This window comes from Panulirus ornatus, chromosome 45 (genome assembly GCF_036320965.1).
Source record: "Panulirus ornatus isolate Po-2019 chromosome 45, ASM3632096v1, whole genome shotgun sequence".
In the NCBI taxonomy this organism is placed as follows: domain Eukaryota; kingdom Metazoa; phylum Arthropoda; class Malacostraca; order Decapoda; family Palinuridae; genus Panulirus; species Panulirus ornatus.
In genome coordinates this window covers 6216650-6240994 of record NC_092268.1, presented here as the reverse complement: position 1 = coordinate 6240994, position 24345 = coordinate 6216650, and the positions used below count along the sequence as shown (strand labels likewise).

General features: G+C 40.0%; 2 protein-coding genes across 3 annotated transcripts in view; one reads left to right on the top strand and one right to left on the bottom strand.

Moving 5' to 3' along the window:
- LOC139762880 (solute carrier family 25 member 32) overlaps positions 1–8105 on the top strand; it is a 72779-nt gene extending 64674 nt beyond the window's left edge. Inside the window, exons 8-9 of one of the 2 annotated variants that reach the window (XM_071688116.1) lie at positions 130–305; positions 4505–8105. In XM_071688116.1, the coding sequence (XP_071544217.1) occupies positions 130–289 (160 nt within the window). In that variant the 3' untranslated portion in view covers positions 290–305; positions 4505–8105. Of the gene's footprint in view, positions 1–129 lie in introns of both variants that reach the window. The other variant, XM_071688115.1, reaches the window with a different exon arrangement.
- A 485-nt stretch (positions 8106–8590) lies between these two features.
- On the bottom strand, positions 8591–24345 carry LOC139762948 (uncharacterized). Its single transcript, XM_071688272.1, is given in 5 exon segments — positions 8591–12370; positions 12373–12783; positions 12786–13031; positions 13520–14409; positions 24218–24345. Coding segments are annotated over 4 exon segments (2229 nt in total). The 5' UTR covers positions 14403–14409; positions 24218–24345; the 3' UTR covers positions 8591–11681.

Here is a 24345-nt window from a genome sequence, read left to right as displayed (position 1 = left end):
TTTTATTTGCTGTGCAACCCATTGTAAGTTTTTTATGATGAGTCAGTGTAAAGATGTTTAAATCTCATTACTTTAACACACTGTGCCATGTTTAATGATAGACAAAATTATTTTTTCCTTGATTTTCAGATTAAATGGATTGCTAGGGTATTACAGAGGTCTGTCGCCAAACCTCATGAGAGTTGTTCCAGCAACAGCCCTCACCTTTGTTGTGTATGAGAAAACATCACATTTCTTGCTGCAGTTTCGGAAAGCAGAGGAGCCTAATCAAGAGGAACATGCTTCATAATCCACGCTTGATTGCTGTAAGTAGAGGTAAAATTTCTTCATACCACTATGAAGATATATGCATACATAACTTTGGACTACAGAGCTGTGTTTGAGTATATACACAAAGATTTTTGCTGAGGTCAAGTTTATCACCGTGACCTTACTGCTTACCTATAGATATATAAATAGTCCATTTAAATGAAATGTTAAAGATTGTAAATCACTTATTCATATCATGATTAAGAAATAGAGTAGTCATGTTTAGAAGCATTCAAAGGTCATTGAACTTACCCAGAAAATCAATTTCTCTGAGGCTAAACAGCTGTTCTGTCTATCAGCATCCATATAAAATCAGACAGAGGAGGAGGATCATAAGGAACTTGATTTCTGTGTTCGAGATTTATTGCTCACAATGTTTTGGCAGCAAGTCATAAGAATAGAAAGAAACCATCGAATTCTATTGTGATAAAGATATTTGTTGCTTTTATTCTATGGCAAGCCCAAATAAGATTAGGATCATATATTATTCACACAAGGTGTATATCTGCAGCTATTTGAATATAGTCAGATTTTGTGCGACACATGTGTGTTTATGTTTGCACAGAATGTTCACCTTAAATGTTTGAGGACTTTGTTTTATGCTTCTGTGGTAAATTTGCTGTTGAAGCTGTTTTCTTGTTTTAGATGTTGGGATATATCATATAAAATCCACCTAAAGATAGGGTGGGAATTAGTGTTCTTTTAGATAATACAAGAATCTACAAATGAATAGATAAACTTGACCACTGTATACTTTACAGATTGTTGATTGCTCTGTGGCCAGAGAAAGAAATGATTTTACTGGTAATTTAGACTGTTACCTACAATTTGTTTAAGAAAGCAAGTAGTTCATATTCTTTTATCATATTGGGATTTACAAGTCTGTCTTTTATAGATTTATTTTAGACGTGTGAAAGACATGCATAGTTTTTCTCAGAGACAAAATGTATATCTTGTAGTCCCAGGTTAAAATCTAGAACATAAAAGTTAATTGTTTCATTTTGATAGGAAAACTAATGTTACTATTTACATATAGTACTTAATTTGTTTGTTTGTAACATGATTGAAATTAGTGTCTCTTTAAGTTGCAGAGAACTGGGTTTATTGAAATTAACTCTTAAAAACTTAAGAATATGTCAGTGTGACAGTTCTTTGGGGAAATTGCAAATTTATGTCAATGATTATTTTTGTGAATGAAGTACTTTACTGTACTCGGGTGTGATTTGACAGTTAAGCATTATCAAACTGTACCTATATGAGGATACACCATGAGTGGAAGGTTACCTTTGGCAAGACTGTATCATTGTCATTTGAGCTAGAGAAGCATGTTCTTGTCCAGAAACTCCTAACTTCAAATAAGTCTATGATTTTTCTGTTAATGACGATAATGCACCCTGACATTACAGAACTGCAGGAAAGGAGTCTTGTGGTTATGTGGCGAAAGAGAATGATTTGTTCAATCAACAGTAAACTATTCATATGTGTTTGTTTACATATGATGTGAATAGATTATATGTATGTATAATGGGAGCTGAAGTGAACCGCAGGAGAGGTAAAGGGGGATATTGAGGAATTTGTTGAATGGAAGGTCACTGTCTTTAGAGTCAAAGATTGATATGTTTAATGGTATGGTAGCCCCACCAATGCTCTGTTAATGCAAGGCATGGGCCTTTGACAAGAATGTAAAGAATAGGGTAAATATGTTGGAGATGATATGTTTGAGGACTATATATGGTGTGAGGAGGGTTGATTGAATAAGAACTGATAGGATAAGAGAGAGGTTTGGTGTGAAGAGTACGTGTGAGAGAGCTGAAAAGGGTGCTGAAATGGTTTGGACATATGGAGAAGAGTAGTGAGGAAAGGATGACTAGGAGGATATATGTATCAAAAGTGGAAGGAACAAGGAAGAGGTGGAAGGATGAGTGAAACTTGTTTTTAAAGGCATATGTTGGAAGGTGCAAGGCAGGCAAGGGATAGAATGAAATAGAGCAATGTGATTTATGTTGAACAAAATGCTGTTGGTGGAAAGAACCAGGCACATGAAGCAGTTGGGACCAGAAAGGTCTTTGTGGCCTGGTTGTGGATAAGCTGCTGTGGTTGTGGTACATTTTACATAACAGCTAGAAAGTGGATGTGAGCATATGAAGACATTTCTTCATCTGGCCATGGCTCTATCTTAATAAGATGGGAAGTGGTGAATTCTGCTTCTATGGCAAGACTGTATCATTATCACTGGATGTTGTTAAAGAACATCATTCTTTAAGGAAGTCCATAATATCCCTGCTTCAGAGTGGAGCACAATCTTGAAGCTGCCAGAAACCATTAAAACAGGTCTTGGGGTTGTATGATTTAATTGAGTAATTAATCATGATACCCTAGGGCCCCCTTTTATGGGGTTTCCTCAGCTTCAAAGCTGCATTCCAATCAGAAACAAGGATTTGGTGGATTCCTATGAAGCAAGATGTTTCTCAATGAGACTGTACTCGTTTTTGCTGAGTGACAGTGTTAGAGCCTTTTTTAAAGGTGACTCTTCAGAAATGCTACAGCCACATGAAGGTGAGCCTTGGTAATGCCATGAATTATATATGATTATTAATGTTGTGTATGATCCAGAACCCTTTTTATTAGGCATTTGCAAGTTTGAGGTTGACTACCATCAGAAGCAGAAAAGTGATGAACTCATTCGCCGAGAGAAGTTACTTGACGAGACTGAGCTTTCTTTCGTCATCTGATGGTGATCCAGGTATACCAAAAGTGACTTTCCACTCATGGTGTAACTACATACCAGTAGACTTTAGTAATACCATTGAATGTTAATTCCATTATCCCAGGACCCCTTTCAAAAGGGCTCTTATAGTTTCAGGTCTGTGCTACAGTTAGGTGGAGGAATACGATGGACTCCTATGGAGTGATAAATTCCTTGATGAAATTGTACTCATTTCTTTCAAATGACAATGATACAACCTTGCTGAAGGTGTTCTTCTGCTTGCAGCATAACTGCATGCAGATGCAGTCCATTGTCACAACATATTGTCCTTAAACATTTCATTTCCAGCACATCCACCCTCCTCCGCACGACCCTATCCATAGCCCACGCCTTGCAACCATATAACATTGTTGAAACCGCTATTCCTTCAAACATACCCATTTTTGCTCTCTGAGATAATGTTCTCTTCTTCCACACATTCGCTCCCAGAACCTTCACCCCCTCCCCCACCCTGTAACTCACTTCCACTTCCGTGGTTCCATCTGCTGCTAAGTTCACTCCCAGATATCTAAAACACTTCTCCATCCTCAAAGTTTTCTCCATTCAGACTACATCCCAGTTAGCTTGTCTCTCAACCCTACTGAACTTGATAACCTTGCTCTTATTCATATTTACTCGAGACTTTTTCTTTTCACACACTTTTCTAAACCCAGTCCCCAACCTCTGCAGTTTCTCTTTTGAATGAGCCACTAGAGCTGTATCATTGGCAGACAACTGACTCACTTCCCAAGCCCTCTCATCCCCAGCACACTGCACACTTGCCACTCTCTCCAAAACTCTTGCATTTTCGTTCCTAACCACCATGCAGGAAATGGTGATCAAGTATTGTAGATATATGAATGAATATAATGATATATATACAATATACAGAACATATACTCAGTCTACATTGATGATGATTATTATGCCATATCTATTTAGAAACCAGCCATTTATGATAATTTCATCATCAATAGCAGCTATAGCTTGGGCATTAGTATTAAGGTTGATGAATGTTCATCTGTTCATGTATGCATAAACGTCACTTTTTTATAGACTGTCTTAGGCATATCCCAGAAGAAATGTTGTGAAAGCAGAATTGCTTGAGGTTTGCCTTTACCCCTCACAAAGTAAAGGGTACAGTCACACACAGTCACCAGCCTTTTGCTGGAATTCACGAAAAGTGCCACTGCATTTCTTAAATCTTCCCATATCCAGTCTGCTGTTTTTCAGTATTATTCAGTAGGTTAGCACATCCGGAGTCCCATCTATGCCCTTTTTTCATCCTTATGTATACTCTCCCTCTATCTTTTTACCTCAAGCTGGGTTTTGCTCTTCCTTTCCTTTCACTTACCTCACTCATTTACTTCATCCTTTTTTTTTTTACCCATCCTTAATATATGCCCCACATCATTGTTTTCAACTTCAGTGTTTTTCCTACTCCTTCAGATATCCATATCGTTCCCCATCAAAGCCTAGTTAGAGGACGCAAGCTAACCCGTCACCTCTGACACCCACAACACTTCAGAATATTTGTTCCATCTCTTGCATGTATATCTTCTCCTCTACATGATTTTATTTTTGTTACTAATAATGATACCCATAGGTCGATTTGACTCAATTATCTTTATAAAATCCTTACCTGGCATCTAACATATTCACAGCTCTTTGTTGTAGTTTTTTTTCTGCTTCACATTTGTCTTTCCAGAAGGCAGATTTAGAAGCATCTTTGAGGTAGGGGTTTGGATATTTGCTTCCAAATATTGAACCATATACTTTAGGTTATCCCCTTAGAATTATCATCATTCCTTATGAAAGAGCTACGTAGTTTCTAGTTGATTTTTTGCTCAATTGTCTACCTAAAGAAGCATATGTGTATGAATATTTTGACTAGTAGTATCAGATGATTTTAAGCTTGTATAATCTTCATTGTTTCCTTGAATACTTTGCACGACTTTTGTAAAAGTGTATTTCTGTGACACACAGGAGATACATGGATGGTTTGTCAAATGATTACTTTGAAGACATTAGGAGTATACTTTCAAAAGAATTTAAGAATTTTTTAGTAAATTCCTTGAAAGTGGGCTAGATGTTGACGGAAAGGGAAGGTATGGGATGAAATGATATAGAAAAAATGAAAACCTAACTAACATTTTGTATCCCCAAGACTTATTTTCAGCATTACTTGAAATTACAGTTTATTTTATGTCATTACTGGTTTTTTAAGTGCAGTCATTGTAACGAGTGCATTCAAAGGAACCTCCAATTACATTTATACAAAAGTTTACAGTATAATTCCTATTTTTTCCAACAGTGACTCATGAAATGACTGTGTGCACAAGCAAAGTAATTTCATGAATTTGAAAAGTTGTATTAGAATTATGCGTAATGGGTATATAATAAATAAATCATGGATCAGGAAGGAAAAAATGCATATGAATGGACTCATACTTAGAAGTATCTTAGAACAAAGGTGCATGATTTGGAGCACTTCTAAATCCATGTATTATATCTGTGTTGCCTTTAATTTAGAATTTTTGCTTGACTTAGTTTTGATTGTCTTTAACTTATCATTTGTTAGCTCTCTCTGCAGTCAGTTATATATCATTGCGAATTAAAAAATACTGCTGCAAATCATGTGGCACTTGTTGGAACCATACCTGTCAAGTATGTGGGGTCCACTTGATATGTTTTACTTTTAAATCCAGAAGTTATTTTTGTGGTGCATGTAAAGGAACGTACCATTACATGCACACACGTCACTATGGCTGTGCTAAGTTGATGAAAGCAATATAACATTGAACATAAGGTATATCTTGGCTCTCAAGGAATGCTGATAAAGTTTTCCCTGGAGTCAACTCATTTTTAGTTATCTTTCTGTCTTTTACTATACTGTTCTTTGTTTAGCCTGAAAGTTCTCTTGCCTTCAAAGCCCTTCCCTTTTTAAGGTAAGTCTTATTTTAGGATGGGAAAAGTACAAACTCCAACAGGATTGTATAATACATTGCAAGAAGTTTAGACTATTGTCTCTTAACATCTTCCTTAGTACATGTTAAAAGGTAATGCAGTGATCCTGATATACACTTTAAGCTTTTTTTTAAGTATTCGTCATAACCTGATGTTCGTATTATATGTACCTAACTTCATATTATATTTTGTATTTTGGTTTTGAACTTGGATGTAGGCTCTATGTTTCTGCATTGGGGAAATTGATTAAAAAGGACTCGAGTCTTAAACTACCAAGGTAGGTTATTTTTGGATAATCTCAAATTTGTATGGAATGAACTCCCAGCCTTTAGAATACCAAGGGACTGATGTTAGTCAGATCAGACACCACTATTCCATTTCATATGAGCAGTTACAGTACTTCCACCCTTAAGACATAGTGCCATCGGTAAATTTGACTGCCGCTGGCATGTGTTCTCATTCCTTATTTGTCCATGGTTGTAATCACTTCATCAGCTTGTCAAATCTTGTTTAAATACTATTCATGATTTAGTCTGTATTTTGCTGTATGACATATTTTCTTATAAAAGATTTGCATCTTACAATAGTATTTCCAGATAACTGAAACCGTATTTGAACTAGTCCATGTTGCTTTAGTCCTGAAAGTAAAATGTTTAAAAAGCCTAGAAGATTTAACTCTTAAACGCCGGGAGTCTCCATATGAAGCACTGTATCTGGTAGGTGTTGTTTGACTCTCTCTGCATTATTTTGACATTCTTTGTCTCATTATCTATATTTACTTTCTTCAGAGACAATCACTTTCTGGAAGATTATTTTTCCTTACATATTTACACATGTAAATAAATGTAAATATATATATATATATGTAAATAATGACCATAAATAGTGAGAAGCGTCATGTGTCTTACCCTCCTAAAGTACCATTACCCTTCTAAAGTACCATACTTCCATCTCCACCTCACCACCCCTCAGCAGGGTGATTCATGGATTAATGTCAGGGATAACCCACAGTCATATGCATTATGTTAGCTCACTTGTTTGCACATATCTCTGTGCAATTACATGTATTCCTCCATCCCTAAGAAATCCTTCTTTACCTTACTTCGTACAATCTCACTAGTCCCCACAATCAAGCAGGCTATGCTTTTATTCAAGGGCTAAACCATGGCCAAAAAAGGTTGCACATCTCCTTTACATTTCTTGTATTACCTTTATTTTATAGAGAGAAACAGAGTAGATTTCATTTATGTGCTTCATATCTTGAGATGGGAACACAAGATGTCACCTGGCGTTTAAGGGTTAAGAGATGCTTGAACAGGAAGCAGCAAAGTTCTTCTTTTTCTATTGCTTCTGTTCTGCAGCTTCAACAGCAGTTCTGATCTTCTGCTTATGGCAACTGGGTGGAGCTTAGCCTGGCCACCTTACTTAGATTTACTGTAAACTCGACACGCAGGGAATACGTAGGCAGTATTCTTTCTCTCATGTCCCCATGGATAATATAAGGTACTGTCTTACCAATTATGAAAACCCCTGATCTCCATTAGTTACAGTATTTGTTTCAAGAATGTAATGCATGTTTAAATTGAGAGCTCCCTGTATATGCATGAGTAATTGAAGACTTACAGGCATAAAGGAACTTTCTTTTTCTATACATTCTTGAAAATCTAGTTCCTAAAAAAAGATTTTCAGGATGTTTGTTGTGGTACAGAAGATGTAGTTGATGGTAATATGTAAAAGTGTGGTATTAAGGAAGCAAATCTACCCCTAGGGAATTGGGTATCCTTGTTTTTGTTAATTTGCATAACGGAGGTTGGCATCCCCAGCCATGCAAATACTGTATTTGTTCCCACTAAATATGTATATGGTCTTAAAAGGTGTCAGTGCATTTAAGCCACCTCTTGAACATTGAATGGGATCAATTGAATGTAAACTATTCGCCATTTCCCGCGTTAGCGAGGTAGCGTTAAGATACAGAGATGGGTTGTTGCTGTCCTTAAGAATTGTCTCCCTAGTCAGATTTTCTTGTTCACATATGTACAGTACATTCAGATTTGTACAAAGTAATAGAGCTGAAATTTTGAAAGATTTTGTTTTATTTTATCCTTACCTAATCAGTTAACATTATGTGCTTCTCTTATCCTCCTCTGTATCAGGGAAATGGAATGGCAAATTATGATGCATTTGTTACTTTCTTCATATGGTAATGGACTTTTTATGGTTGATTGTATAATATTTCGGAGGTACGAACTTATGACTTTAGTGTGTATTGGATGAACATGTTATACAAGGAAATCTCCAATTTTAGATATACTAAATAATGTGTAGGAAATGGGAGTCTTAGAGAAAAGAAATTTCAAGTTCGATATGTTAATAATTATTTCTTTAAATATGTATAAACTCTACAGTTTAGGCAAATTGCAGGATTGGTTTTATTACTTAATCAAACCACCTTACACCACTTATTGTCCTCATATGTCTTATTTGAAATACCTCCAACCTTGTCTGCACATTTTCATCTGTAGCCCATAACTTGTCGTGTGAAAGATGCTTTCACTCATCAGGGCCTGAATACAAAGGAGAGTGTGATGCATGTGTAGACTGAAGTGACATAGGCTATCAAAAGGCTGAATGAGGGCTTATGAAGTAGTCAGGTTTGGCTATGGATAGGGGTGCTTCAGTTTCAGTGCTTTATACATGACAACTCGAGAGTTCCTGGTACAACCTCACTGTTGCAGTAAATGGTGAACAAACTTGAAAAAAAATGTATTTACAAATGTGTTTGTGTGTGTAGACTGCTGTAATCATAATTGCTCTAGCATTTTTAAGTATGAATAGATGAGAGTAAATAGAAAATTACATGTGAAAGCACTTGTTAAATAAACCTTGTCAGTGCCATGGAAACAGCATAAGTTTATTATTTGATAAAATGTGTACTGCTTTAGAAATGGGAAAGAATTTTGCATTCTTTACAGACACTTTTATTAGAATGTATAAATATAAATAGGATACAAACAGGTATTGGTTATGATGCCAAAGAATCTATAAATATATAAGAAATGAATTAATTTTTTGATAAACTCAGATTAATAGAATATATTACTGTAGTAACAGTCGGGATGATTAAGGTCTTTCAAAAACAAAACAGAGTAAAGATAGGCATTTGCACATACATGTTTGTTTGTACAAACTAAGCATGATCTTGGAAATGCATGTTAAAGGTCCAGCCTTAATACATAATGATGGAGATGTATATAAATGATTCAACCATAATAAATAAGAATGGAATTATATATTAAGGAACCAGCCTTAATACATGGTTTTAGTGATGTACAATAAGGATCCAGCCTTAATACATAATACTGAGAAGGGTATTAAATAGTCTTAATACATAACATTAGGATCAAGCCTTAATATATTCTTACATAGGCTGGTTGTCATCTGCCTAACAAGAAAACATGCATACGTGAACTGATATCTCCTACAGACTGCATTCACACACTTTAACAGCAACAGCACCATACATACCGTACATTAGGTTAAACCCTGTATATCCATTTGAAAATGCCTAGGGTCTTTCATGTTTCATGTTCATTACTGTAATCAAAGACTACAGGCATTAGTGTTCTTATTGGTATGCCACAGACTTGCATCATGATTAGCGCAAAGCTTACCAAAGTTGTACGATGAATACAGTTCGATTCTCATTCAACTCTTCACTTTCAATTGTACACTTTTTTTAGTAAGAATTTCATGAGTAGCCAAAGCCTGGAAGTAGTTATAGTGAAGACAGTAACATCAAAATTTAGTGAAGTAATTGTATTTAAGTATTGTACTGTATTAACCTCTTGAATAGCTTTGATATTCAAGGCTAATCCTAGTTTGTTTGTCATGTTATAGCAAGTCGAGCAAGTTCATATTAGCAGCTAAAAATGATGAAAAAGCATGAAAATTAATTACACAAATGCTAACATGGACAACAAATTATTTGTTAATCAGAGATCACCAATGGGGTCAGAGACAGTAGGATTCTTTGCCATATTGTGTGTCTCTCATGGAGCCTTGATCATGTTTCCTATTGACTTGTGTGGACTTTATAATGATTCAGTTGGAAAAGCAATGGGTATGTACCTGTTTTTAAAGGTGATGGTATTTGCTTAGGGGAAAATAGAAAAGAGAATAATGCAGAAGTGGTATACGGTTTAGAGGGTGGAATCGAGTACTGATGTACTGTGTTGGGCATTTAGTGAGTTCCACTTGATCGATTCTCACAAGAGAAAATACTACGACTCCATTCCACCCTCTCACTTGCTTACCCATCTTGCATTTCTCTCTTTAAGGCTGCCTTGATCAATCACAGGATGTTGTTTGTTACGGTGTCTTCACTTGTTGCGTGTGGTATGAGGCTAATAGTGCTTCACTTCCAGTCTGGGATGTACTGTTAGAACTGTGATATGAAGCAGCCAGCATGGTACAGACATTAAGAAGTGATAAATGACCAGACAAAATTGATTATCGTAAATGGTAAACTTATCAAGCTTCATAGTGTACTTTAGTTGAGAACATACTGTTCACAGCAGACAATTCATTACTTCAATGATCGCTGTCTGCTGGGGAGACTTTGTTGATAAAACATTAGTAGAGTAAATGATTACAACGGAGGAGATATAGTGCTGGATATTGAATTTTTTATTTGAGTAATGGGATAAAACCAGCTGCTTCTACTAATGATATGTGATCATCTATGGCCTATTACTGTGTGTTTATAGTTGTAAAATATACAAGCTCATGGATGCAAGCTTGAACTCTGATTATAGGTGCTGCTACACCAAAACTTGGTGTAGCATATGATGAAAGGAAATATTTTTTGTTGGGTAGTGATGCTGTTTCCTCTGGGGCAGGGTGGCGCCAGGAATGGATGAAGGCAAGCAAGTATGAATATGTACGTCTGTATATATGTATAAATCTGTGTATGTGTATGTATACATTGATTTGTATGTATATGTGTGTGTATGGGCACTTATGTATATATATATGTGTGGATGGGCCATTCTTCGTCTGTTTCCTGGCTCTACCTCGCTGATGTGGGAAATGGCAATCAAGTATAGTAAAATATAAATAAATAAATAGAAAACATTGTCTCCACAGTGTACCCTGAAGTATTCACAAGTTGGATGAGCAGTTTAGATGGTCATCTGCATTACATACACACATAAAAAATGCTGGTTGCATGTGTTCCCTTGCCATTAGCTAAACCATTTAACGCTCAGCAAACTACTGCATCATAGTATTAGTGTGCCTTTTGTCAACTCGAAGGTTGGGCCAATGTCATTTTTGTTTCTTCCTGTACATTGCTGAGCTTCGGAACATGCTATGGTCTCAAGTTTATCCTAACACCTACAACCTACACTTTTTTTTTAAGAAGCAGGTGATTTTCCAGTTCCATGAACACTCTTGTTATTTTTTCCTCTTCTCCCTTTTGTATATTTTTCAGCTGATTTCCACATTTCATTAAAGGCCCAGCATTGAAGAGGACTTTTGTCTATGAATGTAGCCTACAACATGAAAAAACAGCTCCCAGGAGCTTTTCCCAGCGGCTGGACGTATTATTTGAGCATCCCCGCATACACCAGTAAGAGGCATCGCTGAGCTATGAAGTTGATTATGTCATTATGAGGAACACCGGGTTTTGTGAGTGCTCTGCACACTGATCTGTAGATCTTGGGGAACTTGGTGGTGACCAGGGCCTCGTCAGCACTTGAAGGTGGAGCCTCTTGGCCTGTCTGTGGAAGTGTATGACGAATATTGGACCTGTGAGGGTGTGGGGGCATATCCAGAGGACTTTTTCTGGCTTTGGTGAATATCTTGGAGGTGGAGATAAATAGAATCTGTTCATATTAAGCATTTTGTAATTGACATGTCCAATTGATGTAGCTTTCTCGTGTACATTCTCTTGCATAATCAGTGTTTCATTCAGCAAGGTCAGAAGCCTGTTTGTGTTAGCATGCATCAGCTGATTTTGTAATTCTTTGGTTATGGGTCTACGAATAAGGTCTTCGGTTTCTTTCACAGCTATCTTTAGCAGTTTCTCCTTGTTCTTAGCCATGTATTTCCAGATTTTATGAACTGTTGAAGAAGTCTTTGGCTTGGGATTCAAGAAGACACTGGAGATGTATTTCAGGTCAACAGGAAGATTGGCAAGAGGTAACTCCTTCATAAAGGGCGATACATTAGTGCCTTGCAATTTTAGGGGGTCCTGGATACTCTTCATGAGATGACTGACATCTCGCCTTCGCCTCTTTCCAAAGATGGGCACCAACAGGGGAATGCCAAGGGCTGAGGTGATGGCATTGACATTATGAAGGAGAATAAGAGAGCACATGCCGTACTCCCCAGACAGCCCTGAACGCCACCACTCCCAGAGCTGCTGCTACTACTGCTGCTGCTACTACTGCTGCTGCTGTCACTTTGGACAGAAGCAGATTGGGAGGACGAAGTGCCAGGAGAGACAAGTGGTGCTGGAGGAGGCGCGGGGGGTTGTGGTTCATCCAAGTGAGTGAATTTGTCGCCATGGATGGCTGGGATGTAGGGGGTCTCGGCACTGATGATGGCTGGCCGCTCAGTGTTTGAGAAGTGTGAATGGAGTAAAGTAGCCAAGATCAGGTCCTCATTGGTGATGCCTTTTAGTGGGTGATATTGTGGCGCAGGGGATAACGTAGTGGGATTGTTCTGATCATATTTTTTCTTGAGGTCTTCGAGGTACTGCTCAGGGCGGTGATCTGGTTAAAAGGGGACTGTGAGCCATGATGGTGCCCTTGTGGTTGGGTGAGTGCCGGTTGGTGATGGCCATGCGAGGGGACATGTTGATGGGCAAATTGATGTACCAGTTTGTTATGGTTGATGGAATGTTCCTCACTGGCTGGCAAAACGGTCGCCGGCTCTTGGTAAATGAGTCTCCCATCATCTTTGTCTGCTGGGGTTACTGCCGTCTGGGAGATGAGGAGATAAGGGACTCATCCTTATCAGTTAAGGGATGGGAGGAGTGACTGGGCCTGTAGCCAGGAGCGCCATTGTTGGTGGGAGAGGCGCTGGGCGCGTCAGGAGTAACGGGGGTTGAGGGATGAAGTAGCTGTGTCCTGGCGAGGCTCCGGGAGTCTCTAGCTTCCCGCCATCCGGTTGTTGGTCATCGCTGGGGTTAGAGCCGCCTCCTGAGGGCGAGGGGGAGTCGTGGGAAGGGCTGATGGCGAACGGGAACTGAGTGGCATAGTCGTAGTAGTTAGACAAGTGGTGTGTGTTGTGACGGGCCTGTGTCTCGTGTGTGCTGCTTGCCCAGTCACAGTGGCAGACGAAGGCGAGGTGGACGACCCCAGTTCTTTGTTTTCCTCCTCCTCCTCCTCCTCCTGCAGGAGTGGCACGGGGCGTGGGTCAGATCTGCGTGATGCGTCCGGGTCAGAAATTAGGTTCATGGCGGTGTCATCTTGGTTCACTGTATCTGTCAGCGTGTCATGAGGGTGACTTGTTGCCAGGGCAGGTAGAGGCCATCTTCGTTCAGCAGAATGGCGAGAAGCTGAAGATTCGTCAGTATATCAGCCATGTCTACTTCCTCCCGACTTGGCTCGTGCTTCGGGTTAGGCTCCACCCTGTTGTTGGGGTTCATCTGTCGGCGACCTAATGCTTCCGTGCCCGTGGCTCCTGGTGTGGCTTGGGGCGTAACCACCGCCGGTCCAGTGTGGCTCTCCCTCTCCCTGTAAGAGCTATGGGGCCGCGTCTTCCCTGCCTGAGGTTTAGGAGCGAGCAGACCCATCGTACGACCATGGGGATCTGTCGAACCTTCGAAGCTTCGGTCTGTCTGAAGGGCCTGGGTCGTCCCCGCCCTATGGCCACCTGCAGGAGCCAAGGCCGGATGAGACATCAGTTTAGAATTAATCCTGGGGCCTGAGGGAGCCAGGACCTGAGTGTGGGAGGAGGACGTGTGTGTGTTGATGTCCAATGGCGCCTCATGCGTTCCCCACGGGCCGTACGGACCATTGGAGGATGTTGGAGACTTGGGCGCCAACTTCTGCAGGTGTTGACGGAGGAGGGCATCGCGTGGCCCAGGTTCGCGTAGGGCGCCTCCCTCCTGAAGCTCTGTAGCTGACGGGGTGCGTCCCGACTCGCTGGCGGGCGGGGTTGGTCCAGGGCGTCCGGGATGCCGTTCGTTGACCTCCAGGCATAAAGTCCTGGAGAGGAGGCGCCCGCCTGTGGTCTCCTCGTCACAGCGGGACGTCACCGCGCTACCGGGCTCTGCCGCAGGAGGTGGTGGTGGAGCAACCTGGTGGGGGTCATGAGCTCGGCAGACGGTCACCAACACGACCCCCAACACCATGCCGATCCCCAGCGCCATCGTCCACCTGCAATAAGGCCACAGTTTATATGAGGACGTTAAGCAATGACGACCATCCACGGTGTATCTTGAGACATGAAGGAATGAATATGAATCTATCTACCAAATGTCAAATCGTAGTACAGCCGATATTCCTTAGTCAAAGGCCGTCTAAGGGTGAAAATAACAAAGGAACAGAACAGAATGATGAGATTAATCTGGTCTCCGCAGGTGACCGTAAACCAGGCATGAGAGTAATAAATAAAATGATCCTTAAGCCATCTTGTACGTCATTTGAATCTCGCGCGCGCTGACGTCACTCCTATCCTTCCTGTGATTCGCTGAGGCCTCATCCTTCACCTCGGAAACCTACCGCTGTGATTGGCTGTTCATGTAAACAACAGGCGGCCATCTTGGATAGATAGAGGAAGACCATTGGCCAAGAGGCGGAGGAGGCGTGGCCCTCCGCAGTCACCCGGGAAATTTCGTTGGCGGTGGACGACCCGCCGCTCCCGGTGACGATAAATAACTTAATTAGTGAGTCAATTATCGATAAATGAAGTGGGTAGTGCGGTATAAATGGAGAAACAGCAGGTGTGATGATGGTTAAATGACTATGACCATAGGCGCTGCTCTGCCCCTCAGGTAGGTAGTAAAATATATGTGGCCACAAAATCCATTTTTCAAGATGGAAGAAAATGTCTCTTAATTATTTATACTGATAATTTGTTTGATAAATATATATTATTTATTGATTATAATTAAAAAGTAATTATGGTAAGTACTAGAAAATAGGGTTAATATTCATCTAAATATTCTTTTCCATATTCATGTAAATATTCATTTCAGTATTAGTCTATATCTTCATTTCAGTATTCATTTCAATACTGATCTAAATATTCTTCTAAATATTCATTTTAATTTAATCTAAATATTGATTTCAGAATCCATCTTAATCTTCAATATTCATTTCAACATTCATCTAAATATTCATTTCAGTATTCGTCTAAATCATTTAGGTTTCACTATTCATCTATTCATTTCAGTATTCATCTAAATCTTCATTTCAATATTCATTTCACTATTCATCTAAATATTCACTTCAGTATTCGTCTAGATATTCATATCAGTATTCAACTAAATCAATTCAGTATTCATCTAAATCTTCATCTTGATATTCACATTAATGTTCATTTCAATATTTATCTAAATATTCATTCCAGTATTTGGTTATTCTTTTACTTCTCATGATACATAATCGCTGTTTCCCACGTCAACGCGGTAGCGCCAGGAAACACACACACACACACACACACACACACACACACACACATATATATATATATATATATATATATATATATATATATATATATATATATATAAATCACTCATTCTCTCCATGTGCCCAAACCACTTCAAAACACCCTCTTCTGCTCTCTCAACCACGCTCTTTTTATTTCCACACATCTCTCTTACCCTTACGTTACTTACTCGATCAAACCACCTCACACCACACATTGTCCTCAAACATCTCATTTCCAGCACATCCATCCTCCTGCGCACAACTCTATCCATAGCCCACGCCTCGCAACCATACAACATTGTTGGAACCACTATTCCTTCAAACATACCCATTTTTGCTTTCCGAGATAATGTTCTCGACTTCCACACATTCTTCAAGGCCCCCAGAATTTTCGCCCCCTCCCCCACCCTATGATCCACTTCCGCTTCCATGGTTCCATCTGCTGCCAAGTCCACTCCCAGATGAGAGCGAAGATATAAAGACAGTAATAATAGTGAAACTTTTTTCTCATCGCATATTTTCATGGCAGACTTTCACCGCCTCAGTGTGTGTGTGTGTGTGTGTGTGTGTGTGTGCGGTGTGTCCCCCCCCCCCCACCCTCAAGTGTTGTCTAGATGACCTTCTTGATAACTGACCTCCTTACTGGCCTCGCATCCTGTCTTAGTACACTTGGCCGAGAGGGAACACGGGCCAAGGATCGAAAGAATTAGGTTGCCACTCTTGTCCTAATTGGGAGAGGGGGGAAAATTGACTGGCCATGAATTACCACTATAATGATCATTAGTACTAGTATTAATGATAATGTGATGATTCTGATTAGATTATCTGTAAATTATTGGTCATGAAGGTGTGTGTATGGAGCCATGATGGAAATAACGACAGGTTCGAACCCTTTGTGACATTTTATGCATGTTGTCCGTTACTGTGCAATGTTGCGATTAACTAACATGGATTTAGGCTTCGACTTGCGATAGATAATTGATCTCATATTAAGCTTAATTGTAACCTAGGGATAAATGATGATAAATAATTGATCTCATATTAAGCTTATTTGTAACCTAGTTTGATTAATAATTGATCAGTAAATAATTGATCACATATCAAGCTTCATTGTAACCTAGTATGATAAATGATTAATCAATAAATAATTGATCACATATTAAGCTTAATTGTAACTATGATTAATGATTAATCAATAAATAATTGATCACATCCTAAGCTTGATTGTAACCTGGTGTGATAAATGATTGATCATATCTTCATCTTGATTCTAAGCAGATAATTGATCATATATTGAGCTTAATTACAACCTAGTGTTAGATAGATAATTGATCATATATAGAGCTTAATTACAACCTAGTATTAGATAGATAATTGATCATATATAGAGCTTAATTCTAACCTAGTATTAGATAGATAATTGATCATATATAGAGCTTAATTACAACCTAGTATTAGATAGACAATTGATCATATATTGAGCTTAATTACAACCTAGTATTAGATAGATAATTGATCATATATTGAGCTTAATTACAACCTAGTATTAGATAGATAATTGATCATATATTGAGCTTAATTACAACCTAGTACAATAAAGAATTGATCATACATTAAGCTTAATTTTAACCTAGTACAATAAAGAATTGATTATATATTAAGCTTAATTTTAACCTAGTACAATAAAGAATTGATCATATATTAAGCTTAATTTTAACCTAGTACAATAAAGAATTGATCATATATTAAGCTTAATTCTAACCTAGTACAATAAAGAATTGATCATATATTAATCTTAATTCTAACCTAGTACAATAAAGAATTGATCATACATTAATCTTAATTCTAACCTAGTACAATAAAGAATTGATCATACATTAATCTTAATTCTAACCTAGTACAATAAAGAATTGATCATATATTAATCTAGACTCTAACCTAAGTAGAACTATGTGATCACAGCTTTGGCTCGGCTGTGGGATTTCAAATTTTTTTGAAGGAGGGTAAATTCCCATAAAAGATTAATTTCGTTGAGCATTTCCACTTGTTTTTGGGGCTGGGAATGAATGATTAATGCTGGGAATTGATCATAAATGACCATTGATCATAGATTGAGAGTTGTTGTACCTTGCTAACCTAATATATTCTTTTAATCCTTTGCCATATAATTTTTTAAAGAGATCCTTCTAAAATGTGGTGATCCAGTTTGTATCAGATTTGTATAAAGATATGGACAACCTGTCGTTGTTAAGGGTCGTTAAGTCTTGGATGGGTTGATCTGGGCGTCAGTCAGCCCCCAGAAAGTACTTTTGGGGTGATATACCGTGTTAGCTCAAGCCTGCCGCCTAGGAAGGGTAAAGCAGTGGCTGATATTTCTTGAGTTGACCCTCAAACGGGCATTTTCTTTACCATTGAAAACGGGAAGTCGACGTAACGAACAAAAATAAAAATAATAATAATAATAATAATAATGATAATAATGATAATAATAATAATGATAATATAATGATTATAATAATTATAATAATAACTGAATGTTTGATTTAGATTAGCTATAGCCATGGTTGCCAAATGAGAAAGAAAACATACAGCGGGTTAGTAAGATAGGTGGGGGTGTTAATTAGGCGGTCTTTGAGGTAATTAGGCAATTATATACAAAGATGGCGGGTAATATAGAGTTCAAAGACCATCATACTTAATGTAATTCTGCAGGTGTGTGTGGCTGGTTATAATTACATTAATGACGTCGGGTAATTAGTTCAAAGACCATCATACTTAATGTAATTCTGTAGGTGTGTGGGGCTGGTTATAATTACATTAATGACACCTGGAGTAATTATAGTCCAAGACCATCTTAAAGTAATTGCATGTGTGTGGGGATTGGTTATAATTACATTAATGACACCTGGAATAATTGTGATTAAAGACCATCATAATTAATGTAATTCTGCAGGTGTGTGTGTGGTTGGGGGGGGGTGGCTGGTCATAATTACATTAATGACCCCTGGAGTAATCATAGTTCAGGACCATTATCGTAATTAATGTAATTCTGTGTGTGTGTGTATGTGTGTGTGTGTGTGGAAGGGGGCTGGTTATGATTACATTGATGTAATTTAAGACCATTTTCTCTCTCTCTCTCTCTCTCTCTCTCTCTCTCTCTCTCTCTTAGAGGGAGAAGGTGGGGGGGGGAGAACAGATGCAACTATGGTGAGCTGATAAAGGGGAGGGGGGGCACAGAGTAGATAAGGCTAGAAAGTAGATAAAGAGATGAGAGAGAGAGAGAGAGAGAGAGAGAGAGAGAGAGAGAGAGAGAGAGAGAGAGAGAGAGAGAGAGTAGCGGGGCACCCGCTCAGGAGCCGACGGCGTTGTGGGCCCGTTACCCCGACTTTCGCATCTCTCTCTCTCTCTCTCTCTCTCTCTCTCTCTCTCTCTCTCTCCCCGGCCACACTGACCTGGAATATTTTGCATCTTCCTTGATAGATGGTCGGTGCCCGGAGGGTCGGTATCTGCTACCACTTGCAGTTATGTCAGTGGTAGTACACCCATGTACAGTGTTGTACTGACGATGTTAGGTTACGTCAGTGGTAGTACACCCATGTACAGGTAATTAGAGCCTTTTGCTCTTAGGTTCATTAAGGCAATTAATTACCTTCATTCGAATACTTAAAGAGATAATTAGAGTCATTATGGATTTAGGTAATGCGTCCAGAGTCGAGGGTAACCTAAATTACATTGAAATCAGACCATTAGGTAATGGAGTAATTAGTAAGCAGTTTAAGGAGTAATTAGCAAGTAGTTGTGGCGATTATTTGAAAGGCATTTAGCCCAGTAATTAAGGGGTAATTAGCAAACAAGATGGCAGTATTTGAAAAGAATTAGCCTCGTAATTAAAGAGTGATTAGCAAGCAGTTGTGACGAGCATTTAAAAGCGATGCAGCCTAGCCCACATCTGTTATACGAACACTTAAATTTCGTTAAGTTACAGCGTAAAGTAACACTTTACCCGCACATAAGTAATTTTTTCCCCATCTCCCTCTGATCAAAGTACATATTACAAAATACCCAAATTACCTTAGATGAAAAATATTATAAGGAATATAAATATATATTTTTTTCTCTCGGCCAAAGCTGTACCCCCTAAGGGCCTGAGTGAGAGAAAACGGGGTTTATTGTTATTGTTATTAGGCCATTTTCCCTCCGGGTATTCAGGGTAGACTATGCTACAGCCAGATGGTTGCTAAATGAGAAGACTTTCAGATGTGTGTTGTGGGTGTGGGTGTGGGGGGGTTGTGTGGGTGTGGGAGGAGAGATGAGACTTGGGGTGAAACCACGGGGAGATTCGAGTGGGGGAGGAGAGGCATGCCATGAGCGGCCAGACCAGACACACACACACACACACACACGCACACACACATACACACACATACACACACATACACACACACATATCCCTACACCACCCGGGTGGTGTGGGGGTGGGTTCTCTCTCTCTCTCTCAATCTATCTATCTGTCTATCGATCACTAAATAAGACTCCCATTTTCGCGGGTCGGGTCCAAGGCTCGTGACGTCACGACCCTCTAGCCCCGTTAGACCGTAGCGTAAGGTTGGGGGAAGATGAAGGGCTGGGGATTGCCTGTGGGAAATGCATTCCTTATAACTTTATAATGAGAGGGGGAGTCTTTGTATGTGTGGGTAAAGGATTAATTGTGGGATTTTGTGGGTAAGATCTTTATGAATACTCTTGTAAGTGGAATTATAAGGTGCATTAAGGAGCGTGTGTGCCAGGATCTGGTAAGGCAATAAAAAAAAAAGCTGGCTAGTTTGAAGGCATAGCGGACCTGACGCGAATGGTATGGACCCCCAAATGGACAAATACCTCTTGGAAGAGAGTGGACATGTTGGAAATGAAATGCCTGAGGACGGTAGATGGCGCAAGGCGAATTGGTCACGTGAGAAATGAGGCTGTTAGGGTGAGAGGATGAGGGAAGAGAGATTGAGATGAAGAGCTGCGTCTCGGAAGGTTTAGGCTTTGGGGTACAGGGGCCCGAACATTCAGGAGGGTGAGAAGCGTGCGCGGGACAAGGGGAATCGAATCGAGATTGAGTCAAGATCCGCGTGTCGGAGTTTTAGGCTTTGGGGTACCGGGGCCCGAACATTCAGGAGGGTGAGAAGCGTGCGCGGGACAAGGCAAGGGGGTCGAATCGACGTCGTGGGACAGGGAATCGAAGCGTGAGGCGGGCAGACGAACACACCTCCCCCCCCGACCCCCCAGGTTGAGGAGGGGGGGGAAAGTTGGTGAGATGGGGGGGGGGGGTAAAGCACCTGAGTGTGACGGACTGGGTGTGAGCAAACCAGGCCATTCTGTCGTCTTTGGACGCCTGACGGCGCAGGCCAAACAACCCCCCTCCCCCCTCCACGTCACACCCCCCCGGCACATGGACCCCGTTACTCCCCCCTCCTCCTTCCCCCCCCCCCTCCCTCTCCCCAGAACGTTCCGTTGCACACACACACACACACACACACACACACACACACACACACACACACACACACACACACACACACACACAACATACACACACACACACACACATACACACACACACACACACACAACACACACACACACACACACACACACAACACACACACACACACACACACACACACACACACACACATACACACACACACCACGTCATGTTGACGCAGGAGAGAAAATGGGAATTGGGCGTAGTAGGGGGAGAGAACATGGCTTGAGGGTTGAGTACCATCCATCTTGCAATTTTTTTCTTTTCTTTTTTTGTATAAAGTGAATATATTCCCCCCCCCCCCCGACTCCTCTCTCTCTCTCTCTCTCTCTCTCTCTCTCTCTCTCTCTCTCTCGGGAAGACCTGTTGAGCTGTATGATTAATTCATTAGCGTTACTATATCCGTCTTAATTTCCTGCTTAATCCGTTTCCCGCGTCAGCAAGGTAGCGCCGGGAAACAGACGAAGAATGGCCCATCCACTCACATACACTTGCACGTAAACACCCTTACACGCACATATACATACATATATACACACACACACACAGACATATACATATATACACATGTACATATTCATACTTGCTTGCCTTCATCCAATCTCGTCGCCACCGCGCCACACATGAAATAGCATCACAGGAATATATATATATATATTATATATATATATATAATATATATAATATATATATATATATATTATATATATATATATGTAGACCAAATTGGAGGTGGAAAGATTGAGTGAAAAAGATTTTGTGTGATCGGGGCCTGAACATGCAGGAGGGTGAAAGGAGGGCAAGGAATAGAGTGAATTGGAGCGATGTGGTATACCGGGGTTGACGTGCTGTCAGTGGATTGAATCAAGGCATGTGAAGCGTCTGGGGTAAACCATGGAAAGCTGTGTAGGTATGTATATTTGCGTGTGTGGACGTATGGATATACATGTGTATGGGGGGGGGGGTTGGGCCATTTCTTTCGTCTGTTTCCTTGCGCTACCTCGCAAACGCGGGAGACAGCGACAAAGTATAAAAAAAAAAAAAAAAAAAAAATATATATATATATATATATATATATATATATATATATATATATATATATATATATATATATAATATATATATGAAGACCTACTTCCCATTTTCTTTGTCGTTTGGAGAGGAATTCATGCAGACAGAAAATGACATGTTGCATGGCTGACAGTCGTGCATGACGTGGACATGGGTAATGTGCGTCTCGTTCGTCGCTCAGGCCTCGTACGAGATCTGCCAGAGACATTTTGTTCCTTTGTTGTTCTTCTGTGATGTCGTGAGGTTAAGGTGTGGGGGGGGGTGAAGGAGGGGAGGGGGGTGTGATTAATGAGCGTGGTATACGACCCTTGAGCACGACGGTTCGGGGCCATTAAATTGGAAGACTTATTTTCTGTCTTGATCTCTTTAGTGAGGTCAAAGGTCATGTCATTTCACACCCCCCTCTCCTCCCCTCCCCCCCTTAACCAGTCGTTTCCCCTCGTTGTCCCAGGGTCGTATTCTCGTCCTTCACAGATGAGGAGTTGATCCAAATAACTTCCGCAACAGTTAGGATCCGCAGTGTTAATTTGGTTCTCGTGGATACACTCTAGGAGCGAGAGGGTAAAAGTTTTAGGGCCCTCGACACGGGAGTGCTTGTCTTGTGTCTTCATTTTACACACTTAAAGGTCGTATCCATCAAGCACACGCAACAGACGTATTGGGTCCTTAAGACCAGTGTCATTCCATTTATGATAAATGGAGGTTTCCAATACAGACGAGAAAATAAGACTCATTTTTCCTCCCATCTTTCTCATCATCATCAAAAATGACTTTCCAATTCTACCCAGTTCCATTTCTGGGTCCGTTTAAAGTACGGCGCCATCTGCATACATCGACTGAGGTAAATGACACACTGGGGTCGATTGTGAGAGTATCGCCCTCATATATATATATATATATATATATATATATATATATATATATATATATATATATAGAGAGAGAGAGAGAGAGAGAGAGAGAGAGAGAGAGAGAGAGATGTGTGGAAATAAAAAGAGCGTGGTTGAGAGAGCAGAAGAGGGTGTTTTGAAGTGGTTTGGGCACATGGAGAGAATGAGTGAGGAAAGATTGACCAAGAGGATATATGTGTCGGAGGTGGAGGGAACGAGGAGAAGAGGGAGACCAAATTGGAGGTGGAAAGATGGAGTGAAAAGGATTTTGTGTGATCGGGGCCTGAACATGCAGGAGGGTGAAAGGAGGGCAAGGAATAGAGTGAATTGGAGCGATGTGGTATACAGGGGTTGACGTGCTGTCAGTGGATTGAATCAAGGCATGTGAAGCGTCCGGGGTAAACCATGGAAAGCTGTGTAGGTATGTATATTTGCGTGTGTGGACGTATGTATGTACATGTGTGTGGGGGGGGTTGGGCCATTTCTTTCGTCTGTTTCCTTGCGCTACCTCGCAAACGCGGGAGACAGCGACGAGGTAAAAAAAAAAAAAAAAAATATATATATTATATATATATATATATATATATATATATATATATATATATATATATATATATATATATATATTCCTATGAGTACAGGGGCAAATAAAACAGGATGTTTCCCAAGTGCACTTTCGTGTTATAATCACATCATATATATATAATATATATATATATATATATATATATATATAATATATATATATATAATATATATATATATATATATATATATATTACGTATAACAAGTGTTTTTGGAGTATATAAAGATCCATATTTATGGCAACATAAAGGCGAAGCAATTTGATCGCTGCCAACAGTAGACGCCAGACAGGACCACACCGTTGATGAGTTCCCGTTACACGAACATTTCTGTTCCAGATCCATTTTTTTCCGTTTTTTTTTTTTTTAAGAGGAGATATAACACCAGTGGACCATTTTAACCTCCGGTCGTTGCCACACGACGGGGGGGGGGGGGAAAGCCGCGACGTACCTTGAAATAAGAGACGTTTAATACAGGAGGAGGAGGAGGAGAGTAATGAGGCCAGCGAACGGTCGTCCCAGCGAATACCAGGGTTGGTCCGGGGGAGCAAGCCAGCGACCATCAACCCTCCCTCACTG